This window comes from Cucurbitaria berberidis (genome assembly GCF_010015615.1).
Source record: "Cucurbitaria berberidis CBS 394.84 unplaced genomic scaffold K460scaffold_3, whole genome shotgun sequence".
Lineage (NCBI taxonomy): Eukaryota > Fungi > Ascomycota > Dothideomycetes > Pleosporales > Cucurbitariaceae > Cucurbitaria > Cucurbitaria berberidis.
Window position 1 is genome coordinate 2,350,106 of NW_024468937.1, and position 18,571 is coordinate 2,368,676.

General features: G+C 51.9%; 7 protein-coding genes across 7 annotated transcripts; 5 read left to right on the forward strand and 2 right to left on the reverse strand.

Annotated features, from left to right (window-relative positions):
- Window positions 1-208: 208 nt before the first annotated feature.
- K460DRAFT_430247 (uncharacterized protein) lies at window positions 209-2,589 on the forward strand (the record flags this gene model as incomplete). Its single annotated transcript, XM_040938320.1, has 3 exons — window positions 209-1,111; window positions 1,167-2,009; window positions 2,121-2,589. The coding sequence occupies exons 1-3, from the start codon at window positions 666-668 to the stop codon at window positions 2,587-2,589; spliced, it is 1,758 nt and encodes a 585-aa protein (XP_040787897.1). The 5' UTR covers window positions 209-665.
- Window positions 2,590-3,749: 1,160 nt separating this feature from the next.
- K460DRAFT_337415 (lysophospholipase-like protein) lies at window positions 3,750-6,099 on the forward strand. Its single transcript, XM_040931009.1, has 2 exons — window positions 3,750-3,987; window positions 4,038-6,099. Exons 1-2 carry the CDS (start codon window positions 3,936-3,938, stop codon window positions 5,969-5,971), a joined length of 1,986 nt encoding a protein of 661 aa, XP_040787898.1. The 5' UTR covers window positions 3,750-3,935; the 3' UTR covers window positions 5,972-6,099.
- A 164-nt stretch (window positions 6,100-6,263) lies between these two features.
- K460DRAFT_285939 (diphthamide biosynthesis protein) lies at window positions 6,264-8,021 on the forward strand (the record flags this gene model as incomplete). The annotated part of the gene is made up of 1 exon (XM_040928849.1): window positions 6,264-8,021. The coding sequence occupies one exon, from the start codon at window positions 6,264-6,266 to the stop codon at window positions 8,019-8,021; it is 1,758 nt and encodes a 585-aa protein (XP_040787899.1).
- A 243-nt stretch (window positions 8,022-8,264) lies between these two features.
- Window positions 8,265-11,500, reverse strand: K460DRAFT_284694 (uncharacterized protein; the record flags this gene model as incomplete). Its single annotated transcript, XM_040928762.1, has 3 exons — window positions 8,265-11,079; window positions 11,136-11,351; window positions 11,406-11,500. The coding sequence occupies 3 exons, from the start codon at window positions 11,498-11,500 to the stop codon at window positions 8,265-8,267; spliced, it is 3,126 nt and encodes a 1,041-aa protein (XP_040787900.1).
- A 269-nt stretch (window positions 11,501-11,769) lies between these two features.
- Window positions 11,770-13,735, forward strand: K460DRAFT_385882 (uncharacterized protein). Its single transcript, XM_040935558.1, has 3 exons — window positions 11,770-12,045; window positions 12,121-12,276; window positions 12,325-13,735. The coding sequence occupies exons 1-3, from the start codon at window positions 11,878-11,880 to the stop codon at window positions 13,582-13,584; spliced, it is 1,584 nt and encodes a 527-aa protein (XP_040787901.1). The 5' UTR covers window positions 11,770-11,877; the 3' UTR covers window positions 13,585-13,735.
- A 31-nt stretch (window positions 13,736-13,766) lies between these two features.
- Window positions 13,767-16,384, reverse strand: K460DRAFT_395017 (acetylcholinesterase precursor; the record flags this gene model as incomplete). The annotated part of the gene is made up of 3 exons (XM_040936027.1): window positions 13,767-15,968; window positions 16,138-16,171; window positions 16,368-16,384. The coding sequence occupies 3 exons, from the start codon at window positions 16,382-16,384 to the stop codon at window positions 13,767-13,769; spliced, it is 2,253 nt and encodes a 750-aa protein (XP_040787902.1).
- A 547-nt stretch (window positions 16,385-16,931) lies between these two features.
- K460DRAFT_366218 (alpha/beta hydrolase fold domain-containing protein) lies at window positions 16,932-18,212 on the forward strand. Its single transcript, XM_040933325.1, has one exon. It carries the CDS (start codon window positions 16,958-16,960, stop codon window positions 17,957-17,959), a length of 1,002 nt encoding a protein of 333 aa, XP_040787903.1. The 5' UTR covers window positions 16,932-16,957; the 3' UTR covers window positions 17,960-18,212.
- The last annotated feature ends 359 nt before the right edge of the window (window positions 18,213-18,571 follow it).

Sequence of the window (18,571 nt, forward strand, 5' to 3'; positions counted from 1 at the left end):
GGCGGATGGCACTAGCCACATGGCGAACAGAAGGTGCAGTTGCCAGTTAGAGTCACACGAGGAAGGCGCAACGCCACGACTGCAAACGTCTGCGCACTGGCTGAAGATCAACTCCAAACCCACGACGTTGGACTCACACTCGCACTGCTCTAGGGACCTCATTCGCATCTCTTGTCGTGGCGCGCCTCTCCTTCTCATCATCATCATCATCACCATCATACCGCGGTGGTGCTTGCAACCGAAATTAAATCTTGGCCCTTCCAACAAGACGAAGGCACTGTAGGCGCACGCTCCCTCGAGATCGACAGGTTCATGCGCGTCCGTTGACTCACCATGGTTGGACTCATGCCTCTTCAGCCTCGTCACATACGTCGCGCAGCATAGAACCCGAGGGAGCTTACTTCATGTCGATTTTTCCGCCTTTCGGTGCTTGTCTTCACAAGCTGTTGGTATTCGTGGCTCCGGGCTCTGATAGCATCAGGCCCCCGTCTCATAGCAACCACTCTAAGCGCGAACCTTGACCCTAGCCTGCCCGGACACTTGCAAGGGCAGTGCGCAGCGTCCCTTGAGCTTCTCTCAGATCGCGACTGTTGCCTCCTCTTCAAGCCCCCCGCTCATGCGGTCCGTCGCGACCCAACTCAACCACTGACTTTGCGACACGCGACATGGCTAACGCGCCGCCTGACGAGAAGAAGGTGTATGCGCTCATTGGCGCTGTCGGAACCAACCGAGACCGACTGCGACAAGCGATTGACAGCTTGCGCCAGATCCATGACCGATGGAAGGGCAACAACGGGACGTCTATCAACTTGATCGCACAATTAACCGCGCTGAAGTCGAATCTGGGAAACATACAAGACTGGCTCACTTATGCGGTTCATGATTTGCACCCGCAACTGCTTTCCGACTTGGACGTTTTGATGGCCTCATGTGGGTTGCTTGTGCGGCACATGGACGCCTTGAATTCGCGACTCCAACAGTCGGACCATGATGCAGTGGATTTTGCCATCAAGTTGAAGTATGTGCTCGGCAGTAGGTCGATGGAGCGGCTGCGGAAGGTGGCGCAGCGACAGAACGATGCTGTAACATTGCTTCTCGCAGCGTGCAAATGGTGCGCCGTTCATTGTCTCTTCAACTTTTCTCAACTCGTATATTGACCCAAATAGTCATGCTTCAGCGCAGCGCAAAATCCTACTTCACAAAAGTCGACAAATAAGAAAGGAAGATGTTTCAAACTTGAAGACGCTAGCCCGATCTTCGACATGGAATGGCGGATGCATCAGGGCTCTTACGCAGGTCTCGCGAATGATACAATGGTTCAGGTTCTTGTTTCACCTGAAGCTCCAGAGGACCGACCCGGAACGAAATCGTACGCCTACTGGAGAGGAATACGACCATGCTGCAGCAGCCATCCGCTCAGAGGCCATCGACCGGGCGATAGCAAACGAAGCGACCGCTTTGCGACGAGAGACGAAGCTGGTGCTTGTCGGCGATCTGACTAGCGGTAAAGAGCTCATTATGCATCAGATGAAAGTCCTCTACGCCGAGGGCTACTATCCGAGTGAGGAGAGAATGACTTACCGTTACGCCGTGCACTCGACCATCCGACTGCTTATCCACTCTATCATTGATCTTCTGAAGGATACTGGTGTTAGTCTCCCCGCTGAGCTAAACCAGGACTTTGCCATCTTGCTCCATGAGGTGGAGACGGTGGACATGCACCACATCACACCTGGAGTTACCAAAGCAGTTGAAAATATATGGTCATATCCCGAATTCTCCACGCTCTATATTCGGAACTTTGAGATCGATTTCCCGCAATACGCAGCCTACTTTGCCCAAGAAATCTCAAGGATCGCCAGCAGAGACTATGTGCCCAGCGAAGCAGACATTATCCGCCTCAACAAGTCCATGGGTGGTATCAAAGAGCTCCGTTTCACTTGGGATGAGCTAGATGTCCATCTCTTCAACATCAACGGATACAACTCGGCACACTTCCAAAATCGCTGGTTTCACCAACTCGAAGGCGCAACTTCACTCATCTACACAGTTGACGTGTCCATCTACGACCGTCCATACCTTGGTCAATCGGCACAATCTCAGCTGCTCTACGACTTTAGTAACTTCGAGTCCTGGGCCAACTCTCCAAAATTCACGGGTTCCTCCATCATCTTGCTCCTCAACAACTTCACACGCTTCCGCGAGAAGCTTCAGCATTCGCCCCTCGCATCCTTCTTTCCAGACTATGTGCCCAACGATACTGAGCCCGAGACGTCCGCTCGTCAATACATCCTTCGCCGCTTCAAGGACGTGAACCGAAATCAGCTTTCCATTTACTCATTTTGGGTAGATCTCGACATGAGCGAGAACCAGCATTTGTATGCCGCGCTCAAAAAGACATTGCAGCATATCCAACAACGTAAGGCGAGAAGCGAGGTCTGGAATGAGAGTACGACGACTATGGGATCGGGAAATCGAAACTTGGTTGGCATGCTTAGTCCGAGTCGAAGCTTGTCGAGGAAGAGACCAGGGACGGGTGGCTCCATGGTCATAAGCTCAGTGCAGAGTGAGAAGACAGAAAGATCATGAAGACTTGATACGGTTGGCCGAAAAGGCGGATGGGCTTTGATTTCTTTTGGTTTGGCGTTTTTGGACAAGTGATACCATGGTGCGGCTAGTTTGCGAGGAAGCGATGGCCACTTGACGGTGTCTGGGCAATGTATCTTGTTGCTTATACATTTGAGACTCTGTAGAGAATTTGCTATATACGCTGCTCAATCATGTTTACAATGTTCCAAAGACCACTTCGATACTCGTAGGTTCCAGATGTCTATTCCTTCTGAGGTGAAGCTACTACTCTGAGCGGTGATGATTCTGCATGAACATACTAAGCGTCCCACAGCACGCAAGAATGGCGAGTAATGAGGCGATTTTTGGAGGCATTTTCTACAGTTGGTCTTTTGAATCATGGTTATAGACGAATGTGAAGAACGTTTCAAAAAGAAAGAATAGGTTGAAGCTTCAACCACGGTTGCCAAGCTCCGATGGTGCCGAAGCCCGGGGACGGATCTGCAGCTACCCGCCGGCAGCTGTTGGGCCTTCACCAGACAGTCGAAGGCGATGGGATATAAAATACGGGATTTGTCGATCCACCTTAATCTCGTGGGCCTTCTAGCTAAGACGAGTCAGTTTCGCAAAGCGGTGTCCTCGGCACCCGAATGTGCGTATAGAACCTACGGCTCTGTCGTGAAATCTTGCCATGTCCGTTAAAGTGATTCTTCCTGCTGAATCATGTATGCAAGGACGACTTGCTGGATGTGTTAGTCCTCGACAGCTCTGCACTGTAGCAAAGCTCTACTCTCTGTTACTCCCTCTACAACGTAGTACATGGTCAGCATGCGGGGCACGGAAGTCGGAACGCTGGTGTACAGTAGTAGCTCGCTCTGCGCCTGCGCCACGCGTTGCGGTGTAAGATGACTTGCCTGCCTCGTCTTTGTTAGTGTACTTGAGGTGTCAGACTGACCGCCGGAAGGGTTGGCCTGGATATTTGTACGAAGAAGCTTGACTGAGAAAGGGAGTAGTTGGTTGCGCTGACGCACGCGACAAGACAGCGATGACCATATACAGCCCAAAAACAGAACCAATATAAGTAAAAAGAACGATGGTCGGGCTCAGGGACGTCAGCCACGCTAAGCGTGGCTATTCATATGAGTCTGACATGTCCCTATTTGTTCGGGCGCTTGGTGCCAAACACAGCCGCGAGGGCTGTGGGTCATTCCGCAGAGTCCCGTCGAAGCAACTCAGTGCTCACACATCTGTCACCTCATTTAATAACTCAGTTACTGACCACATTCGTTTGCTTACCTTCTTTTTCTTGCGCCTGTTGTATTTCCTACATTTCGTACGTTTCATTCGGCTGTTGTGCATTCACTAGGATGAAATACTCCTCCTTTCTGGCTGCTTCGGCTTTCACAAGCTTAGCGAGCTGTAAGTGACTCGGCCCGTGTTGCTGCAGGAACCCACTGACGCATGCATAGCGTCCGCAATCGCGCTTCGAGAAGCTGAAGTCGCGCCGCCCTCGAATGCTGTAGAAACATGGAAACGGGCATCTTCCCAGGCCCCGAACGGCTACGCGCCCGCTGAGGTCGACTGTCCCTCGTCGCGCCCGAGTATTCGATTCGCCGACCGTCTCTCCCGCGAAGAAACGGCATGGCTACAGAAGAGAAGACCAAACACGGTAGATCCGATGCGCGAGTTCCTCGTCCGCGCCAACATCAAGGGCTTCGATGCCGGCGCATACATAGACAAACACCGCAACAACGCCAGTTCGCTGCCAAACGTGGCCATTTCGTTTTCGGGTGGAGGATACCGAGCCTTGTTGAACGGAGCAGGTGCTCTTGCCGCTTTTGATAGTCGTACGTCGGGCGCGACAGGCAACGGACAACTCGGGGGGCTCTTGCAAGCTTCCACATATGTGTCAGCATTATCGGGTGGAGGTTGGATGATTGGCAGCATCTACGCAAACAACTTCACATCCGTGCAGAACCTTGTCAACGAGGGTGACAAGTCTGGCATCTGGCAGTTTCAGAACTCGCTCTTTGTTGGTCCACGACGGGGAGGCGACATCAAGATTCTTTCCACCGTCGACTATTTCTCCAACTTGGTCAATTCAGCCAAATCCAAGGCAGAGTCGCCAGCTGGAGACTTCAACACGTCCATAACGGATTTGTACGGCCGAGGTCTTTCGTTCCAGCTCATCAACGCCAGCGATGGCGCTCCAGGCTATACCTTCTCCTCCATCCAGAACGACACCGACTTTTCAAACGGCAATGCGCCCATGCCCATTCTGATTGCTAACGAGCGTGCCCCGGGAGCCGCCATCATCTCCCTTAACGCCACGGTTTTTGAATTCAACCCTTTCGAGATGGGCTCGTTCGACCCAACCACGTATGGCTTCGCTCCTACCAAGTACATTGGCTCAAACTTCTCCAAGGGCGAGCTTCCGCAAGGCCAAGGTTGTGTAGCTGGGTTTGATAACCTTGGTTTCATCATGGGCACCAGCAGTTCCTTGTTCAACCAGATCTTCCTGCAATTGGACAGCTTCACCGGCATCCCTGATATCCTGAAGAATGCCATGACAAGTCTTTTAAGTAGAATTAGTAAGGACAGCAACGATATTGCTGACTATACGCCTAACCCCTTCGTCGGCTTCAACAATGCTACCAACCCTAGCGCGAATAAGACGCGCCTTACCCTTGTCGACGGTGGTGAAGACTTGCAAAACATTCCTCTAAACCCGGTCATTCAGCCTACAAGACGGGTTGATGTCATCTTCGCTGTTGACTCCTCTGCCGATACAGTCATGGCGGGCGCTCCGTCTCTGAACTGGCCCAATGGCACCTCGCTCATCGCAACATACGAGCGTGCCAACACCCCCATTATGAACAAGACGTCATTCCCTTATATTCCTGGGCACGACACCTTCGTCGCGCTAGGTCTCAACAACCGTCCTACTTTCTTCGGTTGCAATAGCAGCAACGTCACGGTAGGCAACAACATTCCCCCGCTCGTTGTCTATCTCCCCAACTCGCCCTACGTTTTCTGGTCCAATACGTCGACGTTCAACAAGCTTGATTACTCAATCGCAGAGCGCAATGCCATGATCCAGAACGGCTACAATGTTGTCACGCAGGCCAACTCGACGCGCGAGGGCGCGTCGAACTGGCCGACTTGTGTTGGATGTGCCATGCTCTCGAGGAGTATGGAGCGCAACGGCGAGGCTCTTCCTGAAGTGTGCCAGCAGTGCTTCACTCAGTACTGTTGGAACGGCACCGTAGTGGAGAAGTCGGCGCCCTATGTTCCTCAGATGCTGCTCGCTGCTATCACAACGACTAGTGGCGTTGGCAAGTATGCACCAAACTTCTTCGGCTTCGCTCTGGCAGCCGTTGTGTCTGGATACTTGATCATGTGATGTAGGAGTGATTTAGATGGATTTGAAGGTTGGTTGACTTCTCAAGGCCGTAGGGTTGCATATCTGGCGTTTTCCCCCAAGCGATGGTATATAAGTAGTGTATAGTCATGGAACAAGTCAAATGGCCTCAATGAACCGCTGTCCTATCATGAGTGATGCAATGCCCGCTTACCACCAGTTTGGCGCGTTGCGGCTCTTCGCTCCCCTGCCCCGCCAGCTGCCCGTCAAAAAAGTTGGACCCCGCCACCAGACGCAGCTCGGTGCACTCCGAGACGCAACAAATACGCACGACATGGCTGTCCCAGTCTTTGAAACCGCGCCCGTTCTCTCCACGCCGGATACGCACATCTTCGAAGATCCTACCCCCACTGTAGACACTTCGAGCCTTCCCCGCCTCTCCGATGAACAAGTCGCCCTCACATACGACATCGAACGCACAGTCCGGGAAATAAGAGAGGGGAGATGGAAGAGGATAGCACTGCAATTTCCAGATCATATGCTCACGGATGCGCCGAGGGTGTATGAGCATTTGGCTCGAGGGTTGGGCAAGGTGAAGAAAACGCAGGATGGTGCTCCAAAGAATGGGCAGCAGAATGGGACGACAACAGATGCGGAGCTAAGCGCAAGGCTGGAAAAGACATTAATTGCCCAAGACGAGGATAGGGAAGAGCGGCTCTTCATACTGGGAGACACGTCGTACGGCGCCTGCTGCGTGGACGAGGTGGCCGCAGAACACGTCGACGCGGATGTTGTTGTGCACTACGGACGATCGTGTCTGTCTCCTCCCGCGAGACTACCCGTTATTTATGTCTTCACGGCGCGGCTGCTCAACTTAGACCCCCTGCTCTCGACATTCAAAGAGACATACCCAGACAAAGAGGCCAAAATCATCTTGATGGCAGACATACCATACTCCCACCACATCCCAACTCTTTACTCCCGCCTCCACGACCAAGGCTACACCGGCGTCTACGCTACCGAAATCGTCCATAATCCCTCTTCGCTCCTTCCCAACCGAACAGTACCATCTGACGCAGAGAAAGAAAAAGAAGCGCTCCAAGAATATGCCCTCTTCCATATCTCCGACCCACCAACCGCCCTCCTCCTCACACTCTCCTCCCGCGTATCCTCAATACACATCTACCCCACCTCTTTCAACACCACTACCACACCGTTTGCGTCCCTCGCATCAACATCCCTCGCCCTCCGCCGCCGCTACGCCATTCTAACCTCCTTATCCACAACGCCCATCTTCGGCATCCTGATCAACACCCTTTCCGTGAAGAACTACATGCACATCCTTTCACACGTCCAACGCCAAATCACTGCTGCCGGCAAGAAATATTACACCTTCGTTGTTGGCAAGGTGAATGCAGCCAAGGTAGCCAACTTCAGTGAGGTGGGCGGATGGGTCGTAATTGGATGTTGGGAAAGTAGTTTGATCGAGAGTAGAGAGTTTTGGCGGCCAATGATCACGCCTTGGGAACTTGGGGTAGCATTGAAGGCGGACGACGAGCGTGTGTGGACGGGGGCGTGGGAGGCGGACTTCGAGACCGTTCTCAACGATGAGAAAGAGAGGAAGGAAAGAAACACTAATCATATAAGCACTGGGCTGCCCAACGGAGAGACAAGAGAGGCGGAGCAGATGTGTGATGATGGTAAAGATGACGGCGACTACGATGACTCCGAGGAAGAATCTGCGCCCCCAGAATTTGATCTCAGAACTGGCCGCTACGTCTCGCATTCTCGACCTATGCGTTCAACTATCGCCCCTAAAGACACCCCCTCCCGAGCAGTCCCGAACGGTCAGATAGCATCCTCCAGCTCCGCACTGACCAAACGTGCCAATGGCGATATAGCATCTGTGGGCGGTGTCGCGTCGCCAGGAGCGGAATACCTACGTTCAAACAGGACATGGCAAGGTCTAGGGAGTGACTATAGAAGCGAGGAAGGCGAGAACGGGGTGGATGGACGTGCGGCCAAGATGGAAGAAGGGAGGAGTGGGATCGCAAGAGGCTATGTCGTCGGAGACGAAGGTCGAACACATTAGCAGTACTCGGAAGGCAGTCAATGCAACAACACAATGGGAGCTACGCTAGAAGCTGTCAATTCCACACACCCAAGATATGCAAAAGAATAATCCCCTGAATCCCCGACATACCGAAGGTACTAAGAGAGAGAAAAGCAGCGCACAGCCCCATATCCATGCTCGAAAAACTCCGAATTCACATTACTCGCAAGGAATTCCATTTCCTTCAAACGCCGCCCCTCTCCCGATATGGTACTTTTCACCTTACCCCCCGCCCTCGGCGACCGCCTTCAGCAAACTCCCCATGTAGTTCCTCAACGTAAGATTATGGCTCGCTACAAAAGCGATTTGCTCCCGTACTGGGGCGAAAACTCTCGTAACCCAGCCCACACTACGTGCTTCTTGTTCGGCCTTCTCTTCCCTCTCCCTTTCCTGCTCCCGAGTCCGCTCCCCTGCTGCATCGCTCAACCTGGGTTTCTTGCCACTCGTATTCCTGCGATGTTCTGGGCTGGATTCGCTAAAGGTACGCTTGTGCGTCGGCGAAGAAGGAGAAGCGATTTCAGTCACGGAAGAAGGTGGTGGTATCTTGTTAAGTTGACGTGCGAGGTTGCGCAAGACGAGGACCGAGGATAGGGGAAGCCCGGCCGCGTCGTTCGCTTCGTCCGTTGCTGTGTTGTAGTAACGAAAGTTAGGCGCTGGTTGGTGTTCCACTGCGCCACCCGTCCCTCCCTCTCTATTGCCCCCATTTCTACTTTCCGAGCGCGATGAATTGTTATATCTCCCGCCCATGCCCAAACTCCCTAATCCAGCAGGTTGTCCAAACTGGGGTTGAAAATTCAAACTTGAAACTTGTGCGGATGAGGTAATTGGGCGAGATTCCGAGGGCGTACGATTGTGCTTTGCATGCATGACTTGCTTGATGCTTGTATCCGGTAGATGCGTTTTGATGTGCTGACCAGCTTCAAATGCACTCTCTGTACCAGCAGGCGTGAAATGCGTACATCCGCCCCAATGGCAAAAGTACTTCGTCGGTTTCGTCGCGGACAGCACGTCGCCGTTCTCCATATCAATATCGGGTTTAGGTTCGAGCAACCACTGTCCGGTTTCCTGGTCCCGCGGAACTTTGAGGTGAACGGCTACAATATGTTCCCACATTGCCCTGGCACCGGAAGTGAACTCCCCGCATTCAATTTTTGCGGTGGAGTGTTTGGAGTCGGCATGCCCATTGAGCAGGCTTGTGGGATGCCAGCAGCATCGCATGTATGGCTTCTTCGTGCTTGGATCAACCGGCACTGTTCGTGGTCTTATGCCTCGAATGGTGTATTTCGGTTGTCCACCAACAGTCAAAACCTGAGCAGAGGCGCCGCCGAACGTTGTGGAGACATTTGTAATGAAATCCTTGGCTGGCATGAGCGCTTTGAATGCAGCTGGGTTGGAAGTCATTGATTCTTGAAAAGCGGCATTGTATGCTGACCAGAGCTGAATCTGTGTAATCTCACCAGCAGGATCTTCCTCAAAACATGTCTTGAGCCACTGTGAGCTCCGCTCGGGCTCATCTAATGTAACGAGATGATCGATGATGGCAGATGACAGCTTCGGCGCGCCTTCGGTCGGCGTTGATGATTTCGATGTCTTCGGTGCACTCTTACGTTCCTCATAAGCAACAGCGCCATATTGTAGTAAACGAACCAACTGGTTCACCACCCCTTCAAGATCAACCTCATGCGCAAGTAGCTCGACATTGTCCGGAAATCCGGTGAAGAGGTAGAGGAAGTCCAGGCATGCTATCCGTAAATCTTCATCTTCCACGAGGAGCCAATCGCATATTGACTTCAACGTCTTTGTTGGGACGTTGGACAATTTATTCGTAGCCTCGAGGTTCATGGCTATTCGGGCAAGTGCCCTTAACGAGGTGATGATCCTGCCACGGTCATCTGAATCGACTTGAGCCAACAACGAGCGATATAGCGGGCTGTCTGAGCTCAATATCCAGTACTTAGTCAACTGCTCAGCAATCTCGAGAGCGTAGTGCTGCAGCTCGACCACGGTAGGGTGCTTTGGTAGATTGAGGGCGATGACAATCAGATCCTGAACGGAAGGAATCATGGAGGCAAATTGGGCATTTTCCTTTAGCATGACCATGTTTCGGATGATCAAGGCCGCTTCGTTGACCAAATTTAGAGCCTTTGCGGTGCCCTCCGATAGTAGATCGTCGTGAATATCGAGTGTTCGTAACGACTGAATCCTCTTGAGCAAATCGCGGGTGGCGGACAGACCATTGAGGATATGGGGTTGCTCAAAGTCATCTTCAACATACGAAATCTCCCAGCTCACATCGAAGAACAACGAGCCAACGTCGATGACTTTTGCGATGAGCGCCTCAGCAAGCCCGGGGAACTGATCGAAGCGATATTTGTCGCCCCGCTCATGTGAGATCTTCACCAGGTGATGTAGCGCGTATGCCTCTTCCTCAGGCTCTCTTGAGCGTAGCGCGTGGAGAGCGCGGATGTAGATGTTGGGTCCTGGGAAGCCAGTGCCGGGTAACATCATGCCCTTGAGCGGCACGGGCCTGTTCCTCTTGTTCAAAATGTACTTTTTACGCGACTGTATGTACATGTCTAAGCTGTTCGACGGGGTCACGACGGGCTTCATCGTGGCCGGTAGTGGGTTGCGCGGTTCGTAGTTCGCAATCGTCACAGCAGCCCCGCTTGTGCCATAGCCGTTGACCTGGGGGGGGTTCAGGTGGCCCGTAGACTGGCGCGTTTGACGGGTCGAGGTGTCGGGTTGGAAGAGAACACGCTGGGGGGGCGCATGGCGGAGCGATCTTGTCGACCGACCGACGCTGCCAGGCTCGTCGACTTCCATCTTATCGTCTTTGGGTGTTTTCTTGATGTCGGCGTCTTCGTCCTCGTCTTCTGATTCTGATTCTCCGTTTCGTAACCGATCGGCTTCGCGGCTGCCTGATGGAAAGAAGTTGTCGACGGTTCGAGTCAGCACGTCTCCACCCTTTGCAGAGACGTCTTCGAGGATCTCTTTAGGCGGGGGTTCGCGCTTGTGGACGGTCGATATCTCGTAGGCCCTAGAGCGCATTAGCTACTGTGCGGCTGAGAGGATACCCTAGGGCGCTCCACGTACGCAAGATTCTTGTAGTATGCTGTCTTGACCAGGAATGCCTGGGTGGTAATGCTGGGGCTATGGGGAAGGAATTCGGTAGCGATTCTGCGCCAGGCCAGCTTATTGCCTTTAGTATCTGAGACCTTGTCGTATCCGCCCTCCTCATTCACGCGTTTATAGAGGCGCAATAGGTCGATATGTCGGCTCCCAACTTTGGGTTCGCGGTCTAGAATCGTTCTGCAAACTACGTGAATATGTACTCATTGCAATGACGCGAAACAGTGCACCCACCCTCGCTTCTCGTGGTATTCTGCTAACGTGTCTAGGAACTCGTCATATTCTTGGGTGCGCTCGATGGATGGCTCTGTCGGTTTGTTAGGGGCCATATTGCGGTTGGCGCATTGACCTGAGACTGTTGAGGCGTGGATCGCGAGACATCCACGGGCGATGAGCGGTGTGCCAGGCGCAATGGCAGTTCTGGTTGCTGTTGAATGCGCGGCGCGCTCCCGTCGCGAAATCGATGGATGAACACTAGAATGCACCTAGTTGCCCCAAGTCCCTCGCGCCCGCGCACGAGCCACCAGTCCCCGGTCACATGACCTGTAGGTCGCCATTTCCTCTGCAGTCTGTACAACTAGAGACTCCCTCCTCTTCACTCGACTCCACCCTAGAGTGGCTAGCTCCATGAGAGCCTTCATCACCAGGCGTACTACTAGATGCAAGACCATTGATCCAGACTAATAGACCTCGTCACTAACACAGCATGCTATCACTTCCTCTCGCCAAACTCTCCGTGGCTGAAGATGCTGACCCGGCAAAGCAAAAGTTCACCTGGAAGCATGAACAACATGATCTCACCTTCGTCCTCGACAGCTATGGTGCCCATCGCGCTTCTCAGCTTCTCAAAGTGGTACAGGGCACACAAATTCGGGTACGATTCGTGGACCTTCACCGTGCCGACGCACGAGAGATCTTGACAGGACAAGAGCTAATGCATGGCATCTAGCAAGTGGTCGAGCTCGAGCTCTTGATCAACGAAGGTGATGAAATGGCACAGTCAATGCGGGACCGTGGAATTGAACTGAAGGCCGAACAGCTGCCAATATCTGCAATTGTTCGCTGCCCCCTACTGGCTATCCGCTGGAAGCTGCCCAACAAGATGGTGAGAGCTTTCATATAATTACACGCGCGCAGCTCACAGGCTGTATAGGTCCGCCGTGCCCAGCTCAAGTTTAGGTCGAGCGAGGACTTTGACACCGCTTATAATCATCTCTACCAGCTTGGTCTGCGAATGAGCTCCTCCAGCGAAAGTCAGGCCCAGACTCAATCACCGACCCCTTCACCAGAGCGCGATTCAATATCACAAACCAAGGCTAGCTCATTAGCCGGGGCACATCTTTGCCAGTCTGCCAGTGGAGCATTAACCTGCCCTCCGTCAAGGCTATCAGAGATCTCCAACCGGCCCTGCACGACCAACAATGCACTCACGTCGCTGGAGTCTCAAAAACAGGAGTCCGCTCATCTGCATCCCATGTCTGCATACGCGGGCTATATTACTGATCCCAGCACTACTGGAGCGTACCGTGACCCTCTTGCGCCACCGGTGTACTTTACTCGACCGACATCAGCCACTTCAGACATATTGGGTCACACAATCAACAACTCGGTCTTTCCACTACAGGACCGACCTATGCCAACCATTGAAGAATTTCCAAGACACTCTGAAGCGCGCCCAGAAACTGCCATGTTTTACAGTCGCCCCAACACAGCTGAGTCGATTCTACCGCCTAGGCGAGAACTTCCCTTTCCGCGCTTATCTTTCCCACTATCGTCCGGAAGCGATAGCGTTCGAATTGCTAGCCGACCTTCAACTGGTCTAATGGGTCCGCCTCCTCTGCCGGCACGCGTGGCTAGTCTACGACCAAGCTCCAGTCCAAGCCAGCACACCGAACTTCCTCCTCTGCCACGGCCTACGGTTATCGATAAATCTACACCTGAGATGCAAGCGACACAGCAACCTCCTCGCACACCAAATCAGGAATACGCCACACTGATGGGAACCAAAATTCCACCCTTTGAGGAGCGCGAGAACCAGCACTTTCTAAGCTCGTCACCAGCTTCTTCGCCGCTGTTGGTCAAGAGGTCAAGCTCCAATGCTCATCCATCGTCGCGACTGCTTAAAACACTCAGTATCCCCGCCCAAAATGCCCGTCGGATCATATCGCAGAGTACTCCTACCACCCCTCCTACATCCGGAGCGACTTATCCGTCACCCATTGTCTCCCAAGGTGCTTCAGGCTCCGCGAACAATCATGACGACAGCCTTGCAACGTACGTAATGCAGGCTGATGACGACCGAAGGGCTACTTTGAATGAGTTCATTTTCCGGCATCTTGAGAGTGATGACTTTCTAACCCTAGTTGAAGACATGGAGACTTGTTGGGCTAGGGTCGCACTTGGTATGCAATGAGCTGCGGCAATTGAAGGTATCGATGCACATTATATGGTGATGAAGTGCTGTGCAAAACGAGGAGGGTCCTTGAATTCCTGCCACGTATCACCTCATGACCGGAAACGAACCGCAAACACATACAACTTATATTAGCTATATGAATCAAGATAGTATCATTACATGATCCAAGCCCTTCCTGTTTACTTGCCACCCTTCAGATAGTAATTCAATGGGTATCCAAGCCAGGCGCACTGCTTCACGTCCACAAACCCAGCACTTTTACTTGGCCAATCCAAGAGCCTAATCTCATTCCCACCCGTCTTATCTGCATCAACCTCGCCCCAACTACCGTGCTTCTTTACTCCTTCAATCACCTTGTCGTACCCTCTGGCATCAAGATATAGAAGGCTCGGGTTCGGGTTTCCACTTCTCACAAATGCACCAAAGTAACTACTGACCAGCTGCACTGACCAGAGATCCTCGAGCTCACGGATTCTATTCAACGTACCGAACAGCCATGGCATATCCGCACCATGGAAGCGGAAGTAAGGGTTCTTCGGGTTACCGTTTGCAGGTTGGCCGAGATTGTTGGGATCATAGCCGTCAATAGTGCGCTCGAATTGGTAGTAGTAAGCTTTCTCAAAGGCACGAGTAGAAGCACCAGCATACACGGTTGCCTGGTCGATACAACGGAAGGTTTTATCTGTTGCGATACGCTGGGATACATTAAATGAATCTAGTGTTAGATTGCCAGTATCTGTCAAGGGAAAGAGGTTCGATTCGATGACGCGCTGAGCCCAGGTGCTGTTGATGCTGAGCGCGACTTGCAAGCCTTGAGTATGATTGGAGATGGGTGTCTTTGGGTAAGTAGAAAATGAGGCGCCGTCGTTACGCGTGATGCCGAAGATCACAGGGACGTGTGCGGTGCTCGCATTGCGAGTAGAGAGGATGAGGTTCGGTGTATCAACGTATTTGCCGTCTTGCACCACATACCGCGCTACCGTTGAAAGACCTACCAGCTCCGCAGCTGGTATTTTCTCAAGGCAGGCGATCTGAGCTGACAAGTCTGTGTCGTTACAGCCCATCGCAGCAAATATCTGCGGCCCTGCGACGTTGTACGACTGCTCGATAGTGTAGTAGGTGGAGTACGTCGTTCCATAGTCGCCACTGAGACCGAGAGTGACACCGCCTCCAAGGTTCGACATCGCAATAGCACCTGCATATTTCCCAATCGCTTTTGGTGAACCAAGCAGCGTACGTACAGATCCAGCACCTGCAGACTCGCCCGCAATAGTAATCCTTTTTGGATCACCGCCAAAATACGCAATGTTTGCAACGACCCAGTCCAGCGCAGTGACTTGGTCTGCGATACCAAAGTTGCCTTTGATCTCTGTTCTGGGAATGGCCAGGAAACCTAAGGTGGATAGACGGTAATTGATGCTAACAACGACCAAGTCTTCTTTCGACGCGAGGTTGCCGCCATCAGAAAGCGAATCAGCACCACTTCCGCCCGTGAAGCCTCCGCCGTGGATCCAGAATAGCACGGGACGAAGCTGTTTCTTTGAGCCGGACTTGGGTAAGTACGGTGTTTGGATGTTTAGAAATAGGCAGTCCTCACTACCAGAGCCCCCTTGCGCACATTGCGAACCGTAACTAGTTGCTTGGATAGTTTGGCTAGTCCTGGAGTAGACCGAGGAATATTTGAAACGCTGAGGCGTGTCAGCGTAGGGGACTCCTAGGAAGCGGAAGGACTTTTGGTCGCGGTAGCCGATGAATATGTTGCTTCCACTTGCTACGGCAATTGTGCTACCATTACCGGGTCCGGCACTCGAAGAACTGTTATTTGCGGACTGCGTGCATAGCACTGGAAGTTCTTTGCGCGAAGGCCCCGATGACACAGTCGAGTAACTTATCTGGTCGCCTACTGAGACGGTCCCGTTTTCAATGTAGTATCCTCTTTCAGCATCCTGGTATTTGGCATAGTCTTGATAGGAAAGAGCGTCGTTGAAATCCGCTTCAAATTTTTGAATCGTAGCTTTGGGGAGAAGTTTCTCGTGGAGAGAGTCGCATGCGGCTGCTGCGTTGGCCTGAGGAATGGCGTCGAGGATGAGTGCTCCTACGTGGTTCTTGTCATCCGAAGCGTTCAAATTATTCTGATAGATGAGCGTCAAGGACGTCTTCGCATTGGATGCGCCCACCACAGCTCTCGACTCCACTGGCTTGGACGAGGACAGCGAGACAAAGCCAACGACAGCGACGAAAGCGGCGAGGAACATCATCTTGATAGGCTGCCTTGACGAAGACACAAAATCGCTGTTGGAACTACGGGTTGTGGTTAAGACATCTTTATTCAGCACCGGCAACCCGGAGACATCGTTCATTGAGATTGAGCAGCCGTAACACTAACCTAAAATAGAAGTACTCCATATAGGGTCGTTACAAACAAGCATTCTAGATTCGACTATTCCCCGGATATCGAGAGTAGATCGTTAGCTAGGCAGGGGCACTGGCAGAATGTCTCCGCGTGGCTGTCTAGCTAGGTCGCCAGGAGGTTGATGGTTGCGCACATACCTTGCACACGGCAGTTGATACTGGATGAGCCTCCCTAAATCAAATGAATAGCTTTCCAGCTCCATCTTCCGCATTGTGTGCATCATGAAGTGAGTAGCTGACCATGGCTCACACATTTTGAAAAGTACCCTCGTATTTCCATCTATTTCGCAACGAGCGCTGCATCTTCGCGGTTCCGAGTGTAGGGTCAACTAGGGTCAATGTAATTTAGCCGTTTAGGCTTCACTGACTGTGATCCGCGGGCCATGTCGAGACGGCCTCATCATCGACTTTTCGTTGATCCGGCTTCTTCAGAGATGGAAAATAGCTCCGAGTCTGTGTGTGTGTGGACAACTTACGTGTTGGGAGAATTATTGGGGTCAGGAGTGATGATGATGCCTCGCCACCTTGAAGTTTAGTGGTCGTTGCAACCCGCCACTTTCAAAGGTCTCGACACAAGCGCAAACATATGTTTGTTCAACCATATCTGCTGTAATCTGTTAATTGAGTGCTTTAATTTCTTTGGAACTTGGTGCTGGAAGGGCAATCAAGAGGATTGGCGGCAATTGATTACCAGGGGAGCCCAAGAGAAAGAAAGTTTAATGTGTTAGTAGCTCAAGGCAATGAGTATTGAGATATCTTCTTGAAAAGGCATGGTTCCAGTCTAACAAACATCGGGAAGGAGATAAGAGGAAGAGTGGGTCAACGCAGATTGACTGGCGTCATTGCACCGCATACAGGGAACACAACGACAAGGGTGTCGAACTTGATATCATCTTACAGACCCCTTCGCGAGATCTCACAAACTCGCATATCGAACTTACGGTTATGAACAGCAAAGATGCACTGTATAACCCTTTTGCTAGCCGTTGCTACTACCACTGTCTTCGGCAATGTCATCGTCCCTCCCAGTACTTGGAATTACCCATACCCATGGCCTGTTCAGTACCAAAACCTAACTTCGCAACGGCTGAACCTGTCAATGGCTTACATGGATGTTTCACCAAACACTACTAGCTATTATACAAACAAGACTATCGTTCTTCTGCACGGCAAAAACTTTTGTGGTGCAACCTGGGAGGATACGGCCCGTCGCCTTTCTACAAATGGTTACCGCGTCATCATCCCCGATCAGATCGGCTTCTGCAAGTCCTCAAAACCTCCATCGTATCAGTTCTCCCTACAACAATTAGCATATAACACGTACTCGTTACTGCAGTCATTGGGTATCAGGCAAGCTCACGTGCTGGGCCACTCCATGGGCGGCATGCTAGCTACACGCTTCGCACTTATGTATCCAAATGTCACATCTCATCTCATCCTTACCAACCCCCTAGGACTAGAGGACTGGAAAGCGCTCGGTGTACCCTGGCGGCCCATCGATCTTCTTTACAAGGACGAACTTGCGACGAACTACACCTCCATCCGGAAGTACCAGCAAGCTACATATTATGTCAATACCTGGAAGTCTGAGTATGATGTCTGGGTCAATATGTCCGTTTCGCTGTACCGACTTCCCGGCGAGAACACGACGTTTGCGTGGAATATGGCCTTGATGACGGATGCGATCTTAACGCAGCCGATAGTCTATGAGCTTGAGCTTGTAAAGGCGAAGACATTGCTACTAATAGGCATGAAAGACTCGACGGCGATAGGAAAGGCGTGGAGCCCGCCAGCTGTGCAGGCGAAACTGGGGAAGTATGATGTCCTAGGCAAGGAAGCGGCGAAGAGGATTCCAGATGCGGAGCTCGCTGAGTTTGATGACCTTGGTCATAGCCCGCAGGTGCAGAATAGTGAGAGGTATCATCAGGCGTTGTTTGAGTGGTTAGGAAGGTCAAGTTAATAACATATGGAAGCTAAATTCTAGAGAAGAAAAAGAAGAAGATATTCGGATATCTGCAATGGGGCGTTCCACGACGGGAAGTCTCGTGAGGCGCCGAAGCACACCACACCACACGTTGAATAGGGTCGTTTGAAGAACACCGTGAACACCTGGATTAGGCATGCACTATCAGCTCATTTTCACTAAATTGGCCACGGAAATCATTTCGGCAGGCAGTAGTCTAGGTGAGCATCATTGGACGCAATCTACAGCAGAATTTGATCGTGCTCATATCACTCCCTGCTCTACGGCTTTGTCAGTGGCGGATGTTTTAGCCCGGGTCCTCCATGTGTCGTTTCTCTTGCCAACGCACTTTGATTTGACGATATTGGCGTAGTGTGTGCGGAGGTGGAGACGGTGCATGGCACTACGGGATCAGAGTAGGAATAATGAGCTAAGCAGGGCTTGTAAGTTCTTCTTATGAGATTCCACTTTGGAGGAAAGCGAGAGGTTGTTGAGACTCTTAACTAATGTTGGTACAATCTTAGACATGTGCAGTATATCAACAATGTTCAAGACAATAGCGAATTAAGGTACCCTAACACAAGCAGTGCAAGTATAGCACCAGTATAA

Bases quoted from the DNA above. Each gene is read 5' to 3' on its own strand.
- K460DRAFT_337415 (XM_040931009.1), top strand. From the start codon at position 3,936: ATGAAATACTCCTCCTTTCTGGCTGCTTCGGCTTTCACAAGCTTAGCG. The intron at 3,988-4,037 runs GTAAGTGACTCG...ACGCATGCATAG, and splicing joins TTTCACAAGCTTAGCGAGCT to CGTCCGCAATCGCGCTTCGA.
- K460DRAFT_385882 (XM_040935558.1), top strand. From the start codon at position 11,878: ATGCTATCACTTCCTCTCGCCAAACTCTCCGTGGCTGAAGATGCTGAC. The intron at 12,046-12,120 runs GTACGATTCGTG...CATGGCATCTAG, and splicing joins TACAGGGCACACAAATTCGG to CAAGTGGTCGAGCTCGAGCT. The intron at 12,277-12,324 runs GTGAGAGCTTTC...CAGGCTGTATAG, and splicing joins GGAAGCTGCCCAACAAGATG to GTCCGCCGTGCCCAGCTCAA.
- K460DRAFT_366218 (XM_040933325.1), top strand. From the start codon at position 16,958: ATGCACTGTATAACCCTTTTGCTAGCCGTTGCTACTACCACTGTCTTC.